At 41.0% G+C, this 19,103-nt stretch overlaps 1 protein-coding gene across 5 annotated transcripts in view; it reads left to right on the top strand.

The window, feature by feature from the left end:
• Positions 1-19,103, top strand: part of ATP13A4 (ATPase 13A4) — a 195,055-nt gene that overhangs the window by 20,218 nt on the left and 155,734 nt on the right. For 4 of the 5 annotated variants that reach the window (XM_016942513.4, XM_063807434.1, XM_016942512.4 and 1 more), the window contains exon 3: positions 18,331-18,484. The exons of the other annotated variant lie outside the window; for it this stretch is intronic. In XM_016942513.4, the coding sequence (XP_016798002.2) occupies positions 18,331-18,484 (154 nt within the window). The remainder of the gene's footprint in view (positions 1-18,330; positions 18,485-19,103) is intronic. 5 annotated transcript variants of the gene reach the window in all.

Raw genomic sequence — 19,103 nt, 5'->3', positions numbered from 1 at the left:
TTGATCACACTGTTTAGAGTTTTGCTAAACATTATATCATGAACATTTAAACCATGTTGGTGATCTCGGCTCACTGCAAGCTCCACCTCCCAGACTCAAACCATCCTCCCACCTCAGCCCTTACTCCCCTCCCCACAACCCCTGCCCCCCACTCCGAGTAACTGGGACCACAGGTGTGCACACCATGCCCAGCTAATTTTTGTAATTTTTTTTTTTTTTTTGTAAAGAAGGTGTTTCGCCATATTGCCCAGGTTGGTCTCGAACTCCTGAGCTCAAGTGATCTGCCCAGTTCAGCCTCCCCAAGTGCTAGAATTACAGACGTGAGTCACACTGCACCTGGCCTATACACATTTGTAAGGCTTCCTATTCACATGTCAAACTGGTCTCCTGCTCTTTACATTCCCATCAGCTGGTTCCATCACGTGCATGTACCAACGTCTTCAGGGACCACTCAGCGGTGCAAAGTTTCTGGGTATACGAACAAACTGGAGTACGATTCTAGTAGATCAGAGGCTCTGAGAATGTCTCCACTCTTGTCCAGACCTTGAAACATCAAGTGACTGAAGCTTGCAGGCTGTCCTTTGCCACTAAACGCAGATTGAATGTTAAGACACTAGGGGGCAGAGGCGTCCCACTAAACCGAGGATGTTCTGTTCGTTTTTTAAACCTAAACTGGTTCATACCATCCATCTAGATCCAAATTCGCACATTGCTATCATGGAGTATTCAATTATTTTAACAAATTAATAAACAAAGGCGAGACTGCTGTAAGTTTAAAATAGGTAGTTCCCAATTACTGTAACAAACATTCTATTCCCACTGCTTTTTTAAAACCTGAACTTTTTATATTACAGTAGTTTTAGAGTTACAGAAAAATTATGAAGATAGGATAGAGAGTTCCCATATACCCCAAACAAAGGCAGTGTCCCCTATTTTTCTAGACAGGGTCTTATTCTGTCCCCAAGATTGGAGTGCAGTGGCATGATCTCGGCTCACTGCAACCTCTGCCTCTGGAGCTCAGGCAATCCTCCCACTTTAGCCTCCCGAGTAGCTGGGACTACAGGCATGTGTTGCCTGGCTATTATTATTATTTTGTATGTTTTGTAGAGGCGGGGTTTTGCCATGTTGCTGAGGCTGGTCTTGAACTCCTGGCCCAAGCCATCTGCCTGCTTGGGCGGCTTCCTGTTTTGTTAACATCTTACATTAGTATGGTGCATTTATTACAACAAGTAAACCAAGACTGATGTGTTAGTATTAACTAAAGTCTAAAGTCCATAACTCAGTTTTCTTTAGTTTTACCTAACGTCCTTTTTATTATTATTATTATTTTATTTCACAGGCCTAATGTCCTTTTCATGTACCAGGATTCCATTCAAGATACCACATTAGATTGATGCGTTATGTCTCCTTAGGCTCGCCTAGACCGTGACATTTCCTCAGATTCTCCTTGTTTGTGCCGACCTTGACAGCTTTGAGGGGTATTAGGTGTTTTATAAAATGCCCTTCAATTGGGGTTTGTCTGATGTTTTTCTCATGGATAGACAGGAGTTGTAGGTTTTTGGGAGGAAGACCGTAAGAGGTAAAGTGCCATGCTTATCACACCATGTTGTCAGCATGACATATCAATTTTGAAATTAACCTTCATCACCTGACTGAGCAATGTTTGGTAGGTTTCTCCACTGTAAAGTTACTTCCTCCTCACCCCTCATACTGTACACTGTGGAAGGAAGTCACTACCAGCAGCCAATGTTAAGGAGTGAAGAGTTATGTAGCCCTTTCTGAGGAGCCCTGTGTGCATAAATTATCTGGAATTCTGTACGGAAGATTTATCTATTCTCCCCATTTATTTATTCAATTGTTTATTTGTATCTCTCTTTGAACTCATGGATATTTCTTTTTTTTTTTTTTTTTTTTTTTTTTTGAGACAAGGTCTTGCTTTGTCACCCAGGCTGGAGTGCAGTACCGCAATCTCGGCTCACTGGCAACCTCCACCTCCCAGGTTCAAACAATTCTCCTGCCTCAGCCTCTTGAATAGGTGGGATCACAGGCCCACGCCACCATGCCCGGCTAATTTTTGTATTTTTAGTAGAGACGGGGTTTTGCCATGTTGGCCAGGCTGGTTTCGAACTCCTGACCTCAGTTGACCCACCCGCCTTGGCTTCCCAAAGTGCTGGGATTACAGGCGTGAGCCACCACACCTGGCCAGATACTTATTTTCTACTTTGCTTTTACAACCATGTCTGGCCAAATTTTACACCCCTTTAATAATAATAATAGCTACCAATTATTGGGAATTTATATATACACTGTGCTAAGCATTGTATATATGTCATCTCATTTAATATTAGCAACCATCCTCATGGGAGATATTATTATCCTTTGGTCCCATATGATGAGCCTGAAGCTTGTAGAGATAAATAATTTCCCCTGACCACACAACTGGTAAACAGGATGCAAGCTCTGGTCTGTGAGAATTCAGAGCCTGTGGGTTTCACCGCTATGACACTGCCTCCCTGCTTTACTCAAGAATAGGATATGCTAAGAGGCTGAGTTTAATTGTATGAGGAAAAAATACAGATAAAGACTGTGGTGGTATTAGGCCTCTATTCCAGTCCTTTATCCTTCCCTTCTGTTCACTGTCACCCTGATAGTTTCCCCTTCTGATTTGTCAATGATAAAATAAAAAATTCAATAAAAATGCATTGAGATTTTGCTAGTATATAATTTATAATTAGCATGTCATACGTGGTTCTAATGATAAATAATTAAGAAATAAAATACTTTTCCTGACAAGAAATAACCTATAAATCATGTTAAAACATAGGAAAACAACAATTTGGGCATATATTATGTGGTTTACTAAGCAAACATATTTTTTTGAGACAGAGTCTCAATCTATTGCCCAGGCTTGAGTGCAGTGGTGCAATTACACAATCACAGCTCACTGCAGCCTCGACCTCCTGGGCTCAAGCAATCCTCCCAGCTCAGCCTCCTGAGTAGCCGGAATTACAGGTGTGTGCCACCACACCTGGCTAATTTTTAATTTTTTTGTTTTGTTTTGTTTTAGATAGAAGGTCTTGCTTTGTTGCCCAGGCTTTTCTCAGACTCCTGGGCTCAAGTGATCCTCCTGCCTCAGCCTCCCAAAGTGCTGGGATTACAGGCATGAGCCACCGCACCCTGCTGGCAAAGCATATTTGTATGCGTAATTTTTAAAAAATAAACTCTCCATTTTTGAATAGTTTTAGGTTTATTGAAAGATTGTGATGATAGCATAGAGAGTTCTCATATACCCCGCACCCGATTTCCCTCATTGTTAATATCTTACATTAATATGGTTTATTTATCACAATTAAGTAACCAGTACTGGCTGGGTGAAGTGGTTCATACCTGTAATCCCAGCACTTTGGGAGCCTGCGGTGGGAGGATTGCTTGAGCTCAGGAGTTCAAGACCAGCTTGGAAACGTAGCAAGACCCTGTCAGCACACACACAAAAATTTTTTTTTAATTAGCTGAGCGTGGTGGTGTGCATCTGTCGTTCCAGTTACTTGGGAGGCTGAGATGGGAGGACTGCTTGAGCCCGGGAGGTTGAGGATGCAGTGAGCTATTGTTGCCTGGGTGACAGAGCGAGACCCTCTCTCAAAACAAAAAACAAAAAACAAAAACAAAAACAACAACAACAAAAAAACCAAACCAAAACAAAAACCCAATACTGCTATGTTGCTATTAACTAGAGTTGATAATTTATTCAAAATTCCTTAGTTTTTATCTGATGCTTTTTATCCTGTCCAGGATCTCACCCAGGATACTAAGTTGCATTTAGTTGTCATTTCTCCTTAGGCTCATCTTGGCTGTGACAGTTTCTCAAACTTCTTTTGTTTTTGATGACCTTGTCAATTTTAAGGACTACTAGACTGGTATTTTGTACCATGTCCCTTTATTGGGATTTGTCGAACATTTTTCTCACTATTAGACTAGAATTCTGGGCTTTTGGGAAGAAGTGCACAGAGGCAAAATGCCATTCCTATCACATTATATTAAGGATAACATACTCTCAGCATGAGTTGCCACTGTGGATGTTGACCTTGATCACCTGGCTGGTTGACATAGTGTCAGTCAAATCTCTCCACTGTAAAGCTTCTCTTTTCCTTCTTTTCTATACTATACTCTTTAGAAGGAAATCACTATGAATAGCCCACAGTTAGCAAGCGTGTAGTATCTACATAAATTGTTTGAATTCTTCTGCATGAGAGATTTATCTCTTCTCGCCCATTTGTTTATTTATTCTATAACTTATTTGTATCAGTGTGGGTTCACAAATATTTATTTTATACTTTAGGTTATAAAACAATACTGATATTATTTTGTTGCTCAAATGGTTCCAACTTTGGCCATTGGGAGCTCCTTCAGTTTCTCTTGTACCCATTTGACCCATCCTCATTAATTTTTTTAAGCACTTTTTTATGTTCTGGCACTACAAGAGGCTCATCTTGTATATTTGTGTCCCCAGTCCTAGATTCAGCCATTTTTCCAAGGAGCTTTTGTTCCTTTTATTGGAGAATGGCATTAGAAACAAAGATCTGGGTGCTAGGTTTATGTATACTCATGTTATCATTTATGAACAATTTTTATTCTTTCAACAGTCCTTAAAGTTATTAGTCCTATTTTGTAGGTGAACAACCTTCACGGTCTCGCACATGCTCTCCTAGCCCGTTCTAGAGCCTGGCTTTAAGTCCAGGTTATGGGAGGCTACAAATCCATGCTCCTTTCAATGTGCCTAGAAATAATGGGTAAAGTGGAAGAGAAGTGTCTATTTTTTACTGCAATTAGATGAAAGCTTTTGCATTTAGTTCCATTTTTTTTTCCCCTAGAGAAAGTGGCAGCTTTTTTCCTGGAATCAACTGTTTGCCAAAGTTCTTTGGTAGTTAAAAGAAAGTGGTGGTGCTTGGCTGGGCACGGTGGCTCATGCCTGTAATCCCAGCACTTTGGGAGTCTGAGGCAGGCAGATCACCTGAGGTCAGGAGTTTGAGACCAGCCTGGCCAACATGGTGAAAACCCATCTCTACTAAAAATACAAAAAATTAGCCGGGTGTGGTGGCGTGTGCCTGTAATCCCAGCTACTCAGGAGGCTGAGGCAGGAGAATCGCTTGAACCCGGGAGACGGAGGTTGCAGTGAGCCGAGACTGCGCCATTGCACTCCAGTCTGGGCAATAAGAGTGAAATTCCGTCTAAAAAAAAAAAAGAAAAGAAAAGAAAAGAAAAGAAAGAAAAAGAAAGTGGTGGTGCTTCAGGTGGCTCTGTTTTACCAAAGGCACAACCATGCAGGTCTATTCTGGCTCACGGGTCAGAAGAAGGGGAGTCTGTTTGGAGGCACCTCCAGGCAGGCTTTAAACAGAACCAGGGACAATTAGATTTGGGAGAGACAGGGGCTGGTGGGGAGGAAAGAAACCAAGGATATCACTGAGATAAAAAATCTTGGAAGAAGAAAACATCCTGATGGAGAAGAGAAGACCTAACACATGGTGGCTAAACTTATTTCTAAGGACAGTGCAGGAAGTTTGGTGGGTCCTTAATGAGGATTCATTTCTTGGCACCAAGTGACCATAGGTTGCTTTATTTGCATATTTTCTGTAAATTGGAGGAAATTTAAACTCTCTTACATTTCTGGGTCCTCTTCTTTGGAAATAATATTAATTCGTATCCATGGACTGCATCGGAGAGATTGTGATGCTCTCGAGGATGAGCAGGACACTGGGGCTCTAGCAGAAATTAAGCAGAACTTAACTACATGATGCTATAGCAAAATATATTTTTAATACATTTACTTTTTCTGATTATAACATTAAAGCATGTTTATTGTGGAAAACTGAATGACAGAGACAGGGGAATAAAGTAAGGAATTCTCCCTCAGAGATATTCACTGTCAGGATTTTGTCGTATCTCTGTCTCTTTGTTTTCTTTTTTGGTTTATGCATCCATGGATAATATCAGGCTAATTTTTTATATAAAAATATGCATATCTTGTTTTTCATTTAATATTTAATTATAATTTTCAAATATTAAACATTCCTGAATATTCTGATATTTAATGGTTGCATAATATTCTATTATATGGACATAATTCAATTTGAACAATGCTGTGATAAATTTTTGTACCCATACAATTTGAATAAATCTGAGATGATTCACAAGAGAATTCTAAAAGTGGGATAAAGTGGTAATAACGAAAATATCTGTTTTATAGAGTTGAAGATAGGAAAATAAGATGAGTTAACAACAGTGTTTGGTTCATGGCAAACATTCATGTTAGGTATGATTATTATACATATAATCTCTTTGATAAATATTAACAGATAATCTTCCAGAAAACTTGTTTTCGTTTTTAACATATGTGTGCCATCAAATATTTTAGTAGTAATTGAAAATATTGTTAACCACAACATTAGGCTTTGTGAGTGACATTTGGGGTCAGAGACAGGGCCTTGACCAAAAGGACTGAAGATGTTAGCAAGAGACCTTCCAAAAAGTAAGTGAAAGGGGTGAGGAATGTAGTGGAAAGGAATGGTGAGGCAACTGTTCCCACTGGATCTAATGGAAGTGTGACCAGGGCTCATGCTCCAATAGCGTGTGTGTGAGTTTGTGTTTGCGTATGTGTGTGATGTTTTAGGGATAGAGGGAAAGGGGTGCCAGGCTCTTGTGATGCCTAACGTGTTCCAGGGGTTGAGAGGCCCCAGCAAAGAAGGTTCCGGGCTGCATACCCAGGAGCAGTCACAGATTCTTGAGGGCAGAATATAGGGCCAATAGGTCACTGGTACACTGAGTAAGGAGGCAGGCCAGCTGCTGCTTGGACATATGAAATGTTCAGATCTGGGGAAGGTATAAGCTGGAGACCATCTGTTCTATCATAGGGGCTAAAAAGATCAAAGCAAAGAAAAACCTGGAGATCCAAATTTAAGGATATTTACTGAGGTATTAAATTCAATAAGGGAAAGTGGAATTTAGGGAGGTAGCAAAAAGAGTAGGTTAGGAGAACAAGGGCAGGTACATTACCCCAGGAGAACCATTGTCTAAAATGTATCTGAATTATCTAGGGAGAAAGAAAGCCCTTTGGCCTTCTCCTGTCAGTAGCCACACAGGTTCGTGAGTTGAGGACTTGGGCACTGCATTCTATATCTATCAATTTTACCTACTACCTCTCATGATGCTCATGATAGTCTCATGGCCTGGCATTAATGGAGCACTTAACTCTGTGCTGAGCAGAAACAAGCAATATCACAATAATAAACAATATCACAAGAGTAGGACAATAATATCAGTTCCATTAAACAGATTAGTCAACTGAGGCTCAGAGCAGTGGAATGGTGTGTTCAACATCACATAGTGAGACAGCAAGAAACAGGAAATGAATATGTTTCTCACGACCTGTTTTTAAATACTTAACCACTTAATAGTGTTTGGTCTGCAAGCCCCCTGGCTGTCAGATGCCAGCGGAGTGCTGGCTGGGGAAGGAGCTCTCTGCAGGGGAACTGAGAGCAGGGACATGAGGAAAGCAGGGACATCTCATGGCTAGACTGGGACCACTGGGTGGAAATAGGACCTGTCAATCTCAAAATCTCCTTCTAATGCCAAGATTACCTGGCTCTCATTTTCTCTTAATTGAGTAGCAGAGGTTGCCCCAAGTTAGACAGTGAGGTTGCCAGAGGTTGATTGTGAATCTCTCTCCTTCCAGTGCTCTTTGATGTCCTTTCAAAGGGTCCAGAAATTCATGACCCCAATTCTCTGCTCCTATGCCCAGTAGCCTTATATTAAACTACTCCTTCCAATTTTGAGAGCGCCAAAGAAAAAGTACCCCAAAATAACAGTAATTGTTTGCCTAACAGTAAATGATTGCCACACATTGATTCCCTGCTAAGCACTTTATATGCATTATTTCACCTAACTTCATATTGACTCCAGGAGATCTATTAAAGGTTAAATAATTTGTTCTAGATCAGCAGTCCTCAACCCATTTGGTACAAGGAACCAGTTTCATGGAAGACAAATTTTCCATGGACTGTTGGAGTCGGGGGCGGTGGTTTCAGGATGATTCAAACTCATTAACATTTATTGTGCACGGTATTTCTATTATTATTACATTGTAATATATAATGAAATAATTCTACAACTCAACATAATGTAGAATCAGTGGGAGCCCTGAGCTTGTTTACCTGCAACTAGACAGTGCCATCTGGGAGTGACGGGAAACAGTGACAGTTCATCAGGCATTGGAGTCTCATAAGGAACATGCAACCTAGATCCTTCTCATGTGCAGTTCACAGTAGGGTTTGTGCTCCTATGAGAATCTAATGTTGCCGCTGCTCTGACAGGTGGTGGAGCTCAGGGGGTAATGTGAGTGATGGGGAGTGGCTGTAAATACAGATGAAACTTTGCGGGCTCACCTGCTGCTCACCTCCTGCAATACCTGTCCAAGGCCTAGGGGTCGGGGATCCCTGTTCTAGATCACACTGATAGTAAGTGGCTAAGCAATAATTAGAGCCCAAACTATCTGACATTATAGCTCATACTCTTTTCTACTTTATTGAAGTTGAAATAAAATCAACTGCACATATCCAAAGTATAAAATATGTCATGGTGTATCTGTGAAACCACCACCACAGTCAAGATGACTGCAGCCTTTACTCTTAACTACTAGGCAGCAGTTTCCACCTGTTAATCCTAGTTCTTACCCTGGAATCACCAGATTAGTGTCAATCCCACCTTACATGATAAACAGTCAGATACTTGATGATGACCAACCTGTACTTCCTAAATCTCCTGTTCCTTGAGATAAACATCTTCATAAGTTCCTGCAAATGCATTTCATAGGACACAGTTGAATTTCTCTTAACAGCTTGCTTACCCTCGTTTAGGGATTTTGCCCAGATCATGAATATTTGCATGATTTTCCAGTCTGCCAAATGCCATGCAGCTTTTGCCACAAGGCATATAGGCTGGAAGCAGGCCTGTAGGTGGCAGCCACAAGTGCTTCTAGCAAGGCCCAGCTAGGCAGGTAGACCAGGGTGGCAAGGCCTCTGGGTTAGCCAGGCCTTTTCTGAATGCTCTTGTTCTGATAGGCTGATACTCTTTGAGCAATCCTTCAGTAAACCAGGCATAATCTTTCTTATTCTAAAAATAAGAAAGATGAATATAATGCTGTTTAATTGTGTTTTTCTCCATTTTATATTTTTTTAGGGAAGAAAACATTTCTCAAGTACTGTTCAACTTCTAATACTAATTTAGAAGTGTTAGAAGGTAACTTTTCTGGCTCTCATTTTCTCTCTTTTGAACAGCAGGGGTTGCCCCAAGTTAGACAGTGAGGTTGCCAGAGGTTGGTTGTAAATCTCTCTCCTTCCAGTGCTCTTTGATATTAGCACGTCATACATTGTTCAGATGATAAATAATTAAGAAATAAAATATTTTTCCTAACAAGAAATAGTCTATAAATAATCTTAAAGAAATAAAATAAGAAAACAACATTTTAGGTATATATTCGGTGGTTTACAAAGCAAACTTTTTTTTTGAGACAGTCTCAGTCTATTGCCCAGGCTGGAGTGCAGTGGCGCAATTACACAATCACAGCTGACTGCAGCCTTGACTTTGCAAGCTCAAGCAATCCTCCCAGCTCAGCCTTCTGAGTAGCCAGGATTACAGGCGTGTGCCACCTCACCTGGCTAAAGTGGATGAAATCAGTATGTGTTGATCATTTACTGTTAAGCAGTGATTAATATTTGTGGGTACTTTGGTTTCTGTGGACTTCTTAACATTGGAATGAGTAGTTTAGTAAAAGGATACTAGGCCTAGGAGTGGAGATTTGGGTCCCTGAGTTTCTGGCTTTCATTTTCTCTCATTTTGGCAGGTAGATTAGGCTGGTGAGATCTGTGGGTTAGCCAGGCCTTCTCTGCATTCTCTTGTCCTGATGGGCTGACACTCTTCAAGCAATCCTTCAGTAAACCAGGTATAATCTTTCCTGTTCTTAAACAAGAAAGATTAATATAAAGCTGTTCAATTGTGTTTTTCCCCATTTCATATTTTTTTGGGAAGAAAAAAATTCTCAAGTACCGTTCAACTTCTAACACTATTTTTTCCCTAAAAAATGTCTTATAATTTGTCTGACACGAGACTGGGCATGTATACAATCTTATTTGTTCTTCCAACAATACCGTATCATGGAGTAATGGGATTATATCTCATTTCAAAGATGAAAACATTGAAGCTTAGGATAATTTAGCAACTTGCCAAATTTTTCATGGCTGTCAAATGATAGAGCCATAATACAACCACTATGATTTTTTAATTTTTATTATTATTTTTGTTTGAGATGGAGTCTCACTCTGTCACCAGGCTGGAGTTCAGTGGCACCATCTCAGCTCACTGCAACCTCTGCCTTCTGGGTTCAAGTGATCCTCCTGCCTCAGCCTCCCGAGTAGCTGGGAGTACAGGTGTCTGCCACCACACCCGGCTAATTTTTTGTATTTTTAGTAGAGATCGGGTTTCATCGTGTTAGCCAGGATAGTCTTGAACTCCTGACCTCATCATCTGCACACCTCGGCCTCCCAAAGTGCTGGGATTACAGGCTTGAGCCACTGCACCCAGCTGACCAGTATGATTCTATATTTGAAATTGTTTTCACTGTATCTAGGGCCTGGGAGGTAAATGGCAAGGAGAACAGGGAACAGTGGCTAAAATCCCTAGTCTATGGACTCTTTTGTTTAAATATCCACCTATATATTACATCGCACACACAGACATTTCCCATTTTTACAAAAATGCCTGATGAATGCATTTAATAATATAGTGCATTTAATCATATAATAATAGCTTTCTATAACAACTTGCAGTTAATGTATCGTGGACATCTTGCTATGACAATAGATCTACTTTATTCTTTTATTTTCCTTTTTATTTTTAAAGTAGTATAAGTACAACATAACCCACACTCATCAAAATGTGTTTATTTTTGTTTGTTTGTTTCCACCCCAGGGATTCAGGTTTGGTAGGTCTGGGTTTGGTAGCTCTCCGGGACCAGAGTATGTGGGGTCCAGGAGAGCTTCCAGGGTGACTGACACACACCACTGGTGAGGAACTACTGCTATTCTCTGCCATGTACTCTGGGGTCAATGAGATATGAACAAACAGAGCAACCAACAAAGCATGCAGCTAGCCAACAGCAAAGTTCCCTGGTGCCAGAGAAAGGCTGGATGAAAGGAGGAGAGGATTGGACTCCATTTCCAGCGAAGGGAGAAGTACAGTGATGATCCCGTGGTAGACATAGGTAGTCCGGTTGCGTGTTTCATAGGGGTGTGCAAAAAAGAGGGATGTGAAAAGACAGTGACAGCCCCCAAAGACCTCCATTGGGACAGAGATTAGATTGGAAGCTGGGGGGCTTATTTTAAAGTTACATTTGCATGATAAGCACAGTTTTATTAAGATTGCTTATTTGAAGTGCTTTGGCAGGGTTGATGGACTGTGGGAGAGCTGAGAAACCTCAGAGATCCCCTCTGATGCCACACTAACTGGGAGAGGGTCTGAGTACTAGGAGGTGCATTAGTTCTATCTTATTACTTTCTTTTTTCCATTAGTAAATAACATTTCCCATTACCAGTTTGCTTAGGACATTGAACGACATGTACAGTACACAAATAAGAGCTCTGAATTTCTTTTGTCATTAATTTCAGTTTCACCCCTCTCTCAAAATGTCATTGATTGATCCACTTGAGAGTCTCCTCCCTTTTGTGGAGCATCTTACTTGCTGATGAAAGAGGTAACCAGCATAAATAATCCTAAGTGGACTTTTGGAAGAATGGCAAGCAGAGAGGCCCAGTGGAGCCCCAGCCTTGCCGCTTTCTTCATCTGCACCAGGAACCTGTTCTTGATTTTCCCCAGGGGCCTCAGCCCAGTTCCTGGGTCATCCCAGGCCCACAGCAAGGGCACTGAATCCAGCCCAGCGTTGCTCTCTGCAGCTCAGCACCCAGCCACACTCTTGGTTAGTCTGCCCAGAGGTAGTGCCCTGATTCTGTTAATTGGGCTCTTGCCTCATTCCCAAGCCTGAGGTCCCCTGTGGGTACTACTGTTCCTAAGTTCCTGCCTGGCAGCCTGTCTTGAGCCCCAGATTTTTCCTAGGAGTGAAGAAGCCTTTCCCATGCCAGGCTCCCACTTGGAGTTGGAACACTGCCTCAGGCCCGAGGTTTCTGATTGGAGCTTAGCCACTAGAGGACAGACTCCATGGAGCCAGCTTCCTGTCTGGATTTCCAAGTATCACCTGCCCCATGGCTGGACTCTAACTGCTTGTTGGGAACATTTCTGCTTCTGTCTTATGGCCTTTCTCTCCTTCCCCCTTGGCCAACTGCTCCCCTGAGCTGTAAGCAGAAATTGCTGTGAGCTTCAATTGCCTGGTAGATTAAATTTCCTTTGCAAGCACCTGCAGTGTCATCAGCTCCCCAAGCACAGATTTTCACCCCAGTGGGTGGGCCCAATGCTATGTCCTAAGCCCTCTGGATCATGCCTAAGTAATGGGATGTGCTGTACAATTCAGTGATATGGCCATGGCTTTACACAATTGGTGGGTTCTTGAAAAGTTCTATTTAAATCTATGCTTGGCAAATGAAGTCCTCTTAAATATTCTAGAGATACTGTTTCAAAGTATCCTATTCTAATCCCTTTACAAAAAGTGAGTAGCAGCCGGGCATGGTGGCTGACACCTGTCATCCCAGCACTTTGGGAGACAAAGGTGGGTGGATGGCTTTTGCTCAGGGTTCAAGACCAGCCTGGGCAACATGTTTTTTGTCTTTACAAAAAACAAGAACAAAAATTAGTTGGGCATGGTGGCTCTTGCCTGTAGTCCCAACTGCTTGAGAGGCTGAGGTGGCAGGATCCCTTGGGCCTACGAGATTGAGGGTGCAGTGAGCCATGATTGCACCTCTGCACTCCAGTCTGGGTGACAGAGCGAGACCCTGTCTCAAAAAAAAAAAAAAGTGAGTAGCAATATGATGTTGTGTGAAGTATATCATATATAAGACTTGAGAGTTTTAGCTTTTGCAGATTGTGATCTTGGACAAATCATTACACAGTCATCCAGTAACTGTTTTCTCACCTAAGAAACAATGAAGGTAACTTAGTAACTTCTAAGGCCCAGTCTAATAGTCTCTGATTGTTAATAATAGCACCCTAACTTGTATTGTTTTGTATATTCAAATTTTTAGGTTAAAAGTTCTCAAAATTAAGTACACTGACATGAAGCTTCTGCCTGGGGACCATCTCTTTTGGATTTTGTTTTTATAGGTTGTCCTTAATGACCTGGAATTGTTATAACAGCTGTCAACTGAGGTAAGCTTCACAGAAGGGGAGCTGCCTTACCTCCAGAGAGGAGCTTTTAATTTCCTATTTTTGGAAATAACAGAAAGCAAAGAGGACTCTTCTGAAAGGGAAACAACAGGCCACCCCAAGGCACTGGGAGAACAGACCCGGTGCTGAACGGGGATATTTGAGAGCAAGTCCTCTGAGAAGCAGAGACAGCATCAGCCTGCTCTTTTCTTCTGTAATTAATGGGGAGTCCCTGGATCTTTGTATTAGACCCTTTAATCTAAGGGTTGCTAAATGTTTTACAAACATTAATTAATTCAATTAGACTTTGCACCACCACCTTGAGGCAGGTAATTCCTCTTTGGGATATCGCATCTTTGCTTGCTACCACAGACTGTTTTAGAGCAGATTAGGATAATTAATACTAAAGGTAAAGCCTTGAGTTTAGATAAAGTTCTATAACTAAAGGTCTCAAGTACTTTACAAATAGCAGATTTGTGTAATGAGGACTGAGGAGGAAGACTGAGTCAGCTTATTGCCAATGATGACAAGGCAGAGATATTGCACTTGTTTCAGGTTCCTCTCCATGGTAAAGACACATGACCTTGAACAGCTCTTTGTGACCTCTTTATGACTCAGTTCCTACAGCTTTCAAATGGGAGCAATGATATTACTCACCTCCCTACTTCACAGAGATGTTGCAAAAAACAATATTTGTAATATGCTGTGAGTTCTCAGATGAAAGATGGAAATTAACATATAATGAAACATTATTACCATTTATCATCACAAAACCTAAATGGGCCAGACAAGTGAAGCATCAGCATCCCCACGGTCCTGGCAGAGAAACCGGTCCTGCCATTATTTCCATTGGACATCTATTCTAGACAATCACAGAGGTTGAGAACTGCTCAGAGCAACAGGCATGCTCCTAAGATAATCAAAAGCAAACCAAGATGCCAGATCAGCAGAGGTAGCTAAGTATTTGTCCTTTTTATTTTCCGTTCCCATTCTTATTTGGGAGAGAGTATTTGAGAAAAAATGAGTTCAGGGAGAGAATCAGAGAATGAATGAAGGTACTTTTCCTTTTGGACATTCCTCTCAATTCTGAGATATCAATATATGTGTATAATTTGTAGCCCCCAGAATGGGCTGTGTGCGAGCCCTCATCTGTGCTGTTGCTCTCTGTCTCCTTTGTTAATAATGCTTTCCTTTCCCACCTGTATTTATCTAGACAAGCATAAAACTCCTATCCTTGTGAGGGTTTCCTGGCCTAACTCCCTACTTGAAGTTCCTCTGTCACTCTTGTGTAATTAGCATATTATGTGGAATTTATATTTTGGTGTTGGTCTTGTTTCTTAATGGACTTAACTTTTCTGGGGCATAATTTATTAAATCTCTATTCTTCATCTATTACAGATCTGGGTATACTGAAGTTAATCAAACTAGTGCTAAGTGAATGAGTGAATGGAATCCTTCAGGAAAATGTCAAGATTAGAATTCAGACCACACCAAATCCTCATCTGCCATTATTACTAAGCCACATCACAACCCGTGAGGCACATAGAGTGTAGAATAGAAATATTGAACAGGCACAATTAAGGAAAGGGAGGGTGAATTCAAGAATAACTTTTCAAACAATGTTCCAAAGAGAAATAGAAGACTTAACTTAGAAGGCTCAAGAAAACTGTCTACATAAATACAGTATTGCATAGAAGGACTGAGTCGCTTTGGCACCTGATTCCTATAATATGAGAGCACAGGCTGATCAGGAACAGTAGGGATATTTATGGAGTTCAGTTTGCCTTCCATGTTATTGTCACTCTGTGCACTAAGCTCAGACTCAGACCTGGCATTCAGGACCTCCATGCATGGCGTTGGTCAATATTTCCCTGCCACATGTCACTCCCCTCTTCTTCCTTCATGCAGCCCATGCTTCAGTGAGGCTGATGGGCTTTCTCTGACCATGACCATGTGTTTCTCCCTCTCATGATTCCCTTGCTTCAAATGCTCTTTCCTGCGGCCTTACTCTTTGTCCGAGCCTCAGCATCTCCACCTGTTGAAGCCTTTTTTGTCTCTTTCCAAGGCCTTTCTCAAAATGCTTCCTTCACAAAGAGGCTTTTCTGGTCATATAAATGCAAACCTCTTTGCAGAGCACTTTGGATGTGCCACATAAATGTGTAGAAGAGGTATTAGTCCAGTAACTAGGGTCACGGATTGGGAGAGCTGCATTGCCTAGGTCCGAATACTCATTCTGTCACTTACTAATGGTTTGAATGTAGGCAAATTACTTAATGTCTGCACCTGTGTTTCCTTGTCTGTCAAATAAGAATGACCAGAATAGTATCAACCACAGAGGCTTTTGTCAGGATTGTGTGCAGCAGTGAGTGTAAACTGTTTAGAATTGTGCCTCATATCTGGAAGTGTTCTGTAAATGTTCTCTTTGCTTTCCCACACAACCTAGCCCTGTTTCTGGTTATGGTTATGTTTGTAGACCAAAAGCACTAAATGAGGGTGAGTGCTGCCCATAAGCAGTGTTGCCATAGGTAAAATCTAGATGTTTTACCAGTAGAACTCCCAAGGAACCTGAGGAAACTCTCTCACTACTGGAGTCCTCAGCTCTACTGAACCAGGTTTGTGGAAAATAATTTTCCATGGACATCTGATTTTTATAAAAGCTTTTAATGTTCGTAAGGACTTACATATTTTCCTGTTCAAGTTTAGCTTAAATATTGTAGCAGCATGACCTGATTTATTTGATGGGGTAAGTTTGTGTACAGTTTCTCCTCTAGCTGTTAATCAGTTACACACTCATCTCAATCCCACAAGGGTGCAAGAGTTGCCAAGTGCATTCAGGAACCCAGCCAAAAGGGAACTGCAGATATTGCCAGTGATAAACAGGAGAATGAATTACTTCTTTCTCACCTGCCCAAGAGCACTGATACAGTTTCACCACGTCACATAATAACACTCCTCAACCTCCATCAGTTGACATGAAATTTGGAATATGCTTGTTTTATATTTTTTTCTGTACTAAATATATAATTACTGCCTAGTAAGGCTGTTAAATGTTCAGTTAGGTTTTTCTGAGGTATAATTTTTTATTGAGGTATGATTTTTAAATTTGTTATATCTCTTCATTGAGATATAATTCACATTTCATAAAATTCACCCTTTTAAAGTATACAGTTCAGTGAGGTTTAGTATGTTCACAAATTTGTGAAGCCATCAGTAGTTCTAGAACATTTTTATTACCCACCCCATAAACCCTTTACTCCTTATATTTTGACCTTGTGATAAAATGTTAATTTTATTTTCATTTATTTGGTTAAATTGTGCTAGCAAATTTTTGAAACCAAGAGAACTATATATATATATATACACACACACACATACACACACACGTACATATATATTTTGTAATTACTATTACAATGGGTTTACTTAGCTTACTTTTTATGTTTATCCTATACTTTACTATTTGCTCAAGGTTTTACACATACAACATACACATACACACACACACATGCACACATTGATCTTGGTCACATTAGGGTTATTTGGGTCAGGTTGGAGATATCATTGCCAATGTAGCTTGAGGGAGAGACAGTGGACATGGTGAAGGTAAAAATAACTATCTTTTGTGGAACACCTATTATTTCCCAGGCACTCTTTCTTAAAAGTCTGTTTTAGGACGTAGGTTCTATTATCATCATCTTTATGTTACATGTGAGGAAATAGAGGAGAATGGAGTTTGTATAACTTGTTATATCCCAAGGTAGCACAACGACCACCTAGTACAGTCCAAATTTGAACTCAGGCCTTCCAAATTTAGTGTATATGCCCTCAGCCACTATGTCCTAACACCTACTGTTCAAATGCACATTTAGTTTAATAATCCTAACAGCACTTGATCAGTGCCGTACAATGTACTTTCACAATGATCTCATTCCATTCTCTCAAAAGTCCTGTCGGGCGGTACCAGATGAGAAGAGCCAGTTCCTATAGTTAAATGATCACACAGCAAGGCCAGTGCAGACAAGCAGCTGGAATACAGGTATTTTGCCAGAGCTAGGGTAGGAGTGTGTTTCTCTACACCACATTGGGACTTCTGACAGTTTTCTTAGACTTCTGTTCCAGCTCTTATAATAACAATCCACTTTCTATCATATTTGTTTGGATGTTTGAATCCTTACATCAACACGAGGGTAGCAAATATGACTTAACATTTTTAGGTAGTCCCTGTGCTCAGGCACTGTTTATTGAATAAATGTGTAAACAAATTAAAAAAGAGTCTGGCCATATAGTCATTTGAATATTTTATTTCTAGGCTTCCTTAAGTGTTGAACCATCAATATTTTAGTGAAAGGAGACTACATAGACTAGTTTGATGATACCTTTGTTCTTTTTCTACATGTGTTTCAAAAAAGTAAACAATTTCACATACACTTTAAATAGAATTTTTTTTGCATATACAAGGAAATGTGATTACAAATACCTTTTGAAGAGGATTAGTGATAATCTGTACCTTTTGTAAGCAAAATGAATGAGAGTACTATTAGAAACCTGTGGATTGAAGCTTTCATTCATCAAACAAAATCTGCAGCTCTGTGCACTTCCGCTCAACCCAATTCCTTAGGTCCTCTGAATAAAGCAGTGACCTGGGAGTTCTTGCACCCGCTCCTCGCTCCTGAGAAGGGTCCTGCCAACTCTGTATTGTCCTGTTGGATTTGCAGTCAGAAGTCTGAGGCTGGCAGGCACTGGGCAGGCAATGAGTTCTTTCCCTGTAAGTTGGGCACAAAAAGATCGGCATGGGAGCAGCCTCCTTTGAGACAGCTGCTCTGAGAGAATGCAATAAGCAGGGAGCAGCCAGCAATTCCTCCTAGCAGAGGGCGACTCGTGGGAGGAGTTCAGTTTGCCAAGTATTGTCATTTGTTGAGAGAAGGTGTGTGCTCAAGGAGGAGTTTTAACCTGGAGGATCATTAACTCTTTTAGTCAGCTGAGGAGCTGCGGTGGCTCGGAGAGTTGGAGTTCATCCTGGAAGCGTCTGCCCGGCAAGGTCAGGGAGGAGGTGTGGAATAACCTTTTCATGGGACACTTTGAGAAGGGCCAGCACGCTCTGCTCAATGAAGGAGAAGAGAATGAGATGGTAAGATTCTAGCCACATTCCCTTCTTCCCATCCCACTTCTCAGCCTGCGAGACACACACACACACACACACACACACACACACACACACACACACACAGACTTCTCTAAAATTTCACTCTGGTATTACACGAGAAAAGGTCATGTTTGAGAAATCTCTCTATCCTGTAAATATAACCTCTGACAGCAGAAATTTGCTAGAATGAAAATATTGTATTCATCTTGTCAAGAATGTTTTCTTTTTAAAGAAAACAGAGAGGGAGAGAAGCACCATGCACTTTATGATTCTTGTTTGAGCCTCATTGGTATAGCCAGTTCTGTTCAAAACACCTAACAATTTTAGGAAATCCCTAATGTGAGGAGCAGTGTATTCCCTGATAGGAAGAAGCAGAAGTTCAGCAGTGAAGCAGAAGTGCAGCTGGGTCTTTGACCTTCTCTTCTCACATGTCTTGTTCACCGAGTCTGTTGGACAGGGAAGACATGCAATATTAACAATTATCAGCCTACACACATTTCTGTTTTCTTCTAGAATTTTACTTTTGTGGCTTCCTCATTATAGAGATTGGTTACAGAAAACTTTCGGTAGTTCAGTATCTCTTCGATTTGAGATGTGCTTCTAT

Source organism: Pan troglodytes, chromosome 2 (genome assembly GCF_028858775.2).
Source record: "Pan troglodytes isolate AG18354 chromosome 2, NHGRI_mPanTro3-v2.0_pri, whole genome shotgun sequence".
In the NCBI taxonomy this organism is placed as follows: Eukaryota; Metazoa; Chordata; class Mammalia; order Primates; family Hominidae; genus Pan; species Pan troglodytes.
The sequence above is the reverse complement of the archived record's forward strand: the minus strand, read 5'-3'. Positions and strand labels throughout refer to the sequence as shown.